General features: G+C 37.4%; 1 protein-coding gene across 1 annotated transcript; it reads left to right on the top strand.

Annotated features, from left to right (window-relative positions):
- Window positions 1-414: 414 nt before the first annotated feature.
- LRRC10 (leucine rich repeat containing 10) lies at window positions 415-1,287 on the top strand. The gene has a single exon (XM_075205987.1). The coding sequence runs from the start codon at window positions 415-417 to the stop codon at window positions 1,285-1,287; it is 873 nt and encodes a 290-aa protein (XP_075062088.1).
- The last annotated feature ends 275 nt before the right edge of the window (window positions 1,288-1,562 follow it).

The following is a 1,562-nucleotide window of genomic DNA, read 5'->3' as shown; positions in this document are numbered from 1 at the left end:
TTTTAAAATCCTGAATTTCCCAAAGTTTATTATCAGGATGTAGATACTTTCATAAATAACAATGTGCATACCACATCATGTTTTATTTCTTTCCTCTGCTTTTTTTCATGTGAATGTTTGCCAGGAACAGTACATTCACTGGTTTTGAGATTAATTTTGCTGTTGTTACAGTTGGACAGACTTTGGAGACAAGGGAGAAATTTTCTTTAAAGCCACGTCTGTCCATCCCATCAGCAGACGCTCCTTCAGTTATCAGTAACATTTCACAACTCTTGAGATTAATCGCAGTTACCATGTAAACAATGTATTGTAATGGAACGACTGAAATGCCACACTCTCAACAGCCTCCATAAAATTCAGTTCAAGGAGAGTAAGAAGACTCAGCGCATGAAGCTTCTGTGAAATACATAGAATATGGGCAATACAATTAGAGGAATTATTGCATTCATTCCATCTAACAGCTGCCAGAAATACCTTTTAGGAGACTTGGAAGAAATGCCTATAGATAAGATGGTGGACTTAAGCAGCATGCAGCTAAGGAGATTTCCATTAAGAGTGTGTGCTTTTAAGGAACTTGTCAAGCTGTACCTGAGTGACAACAACTTAAACAACCTTCCTCCAGAACTGGAGCTACTTCAGAACCTCCAGATTCTGGCCTTGGACTTTAACAACTTTAAAGTCCTTCCATTAGTTGTATGTAGCTTAAAGCAGCTGTCCATATTATATCTTGGCAACAATCACATTAGAGACCTTCCACAGGAGCTAAATTTCCTCAAGAACCTGCAGACCCTTTGGATTGAGTCCAACTATCTGACACATTTGCCTGCTGTCATCTGTGAATTGACCCTACTGAAGACACTTCACGCTGGTTCCAACCCAATACGCAATATTCCCATGGAATTAAAAAACTTAAACGAATTACGTTACATCTGGATGTCGGGGAATCTCCTCACAGAATTTCCACCAGTCTTATTGGAAATGCCTTTCATAGAGGTTATTGACGTGGACAGAAATGGTATTAAATTTTTCCCAAGTCTGAAGCATATGTCAGGTTTGAAGCTTGTCATCTATGACCATAATCCATGTCGGAATGCTCCAAAAGTGGCAAAAGGAGTTCGGAGAGTCGGAAGGTGGTCTGAAGAGACCCCAGAACCCAAGAAGAGGTTTGAGATGGAAATAGAGCTTGAAAAGGCTATGGAAAGTAAAGAGACCCAACCGACAGCATCTAATGAACCAACAACTCAGAGGATTGATAATACTGTAGACACATCTTCAGCATTAAGCTAAGTGTATATTTCAAGACTGTTGCAGATATAAAGGTATGGACAATCACTCAAGTATAAGTATACAAACTCTATTTTATGTATTTTCATAACATTACATGGGATACAATAAGTTCTTTTCCTTACTTTTCTCTTTGTATTAAAACCCAATTAAGGTAATTCAGTTAAATTTGAAATACTAGATAAAGTGTTTTATTTAAGTCTAACAAACTGTTAATGGTCACACATTTTAAAATTGTTTACATGTAAATAAGTGCTTCAGTTACTTTGTTTTGCATG

This window comes from Mixophyes fleayi, chromosome 4 (assembly GCF_038048845.1).
Source record: "Mixophyes fleayi isolate aMixFle1 chromosome 4, aMixFle1.hap1, whole genome shotgun sequence".
Lineage (NCBI taxonomy): Eukaryota > Metazoa > Chordata > Amphibia > Anura > Limnodynastidae > Mixophyes > Mixophyes fleayi.
Note: the sequence above shows the minus strand (reverse complement) of the source record. Positions and strands in the feature narration are given on the sequence as shown.

Coding starts and splice junctions, on each gene's coding strand:
- LRRC10 (XM_075205987.1), top strand. CDS start 415: ATGGGCAATACAATTAGAGGAATTATTGCATTCATTCCATCTAACAGC.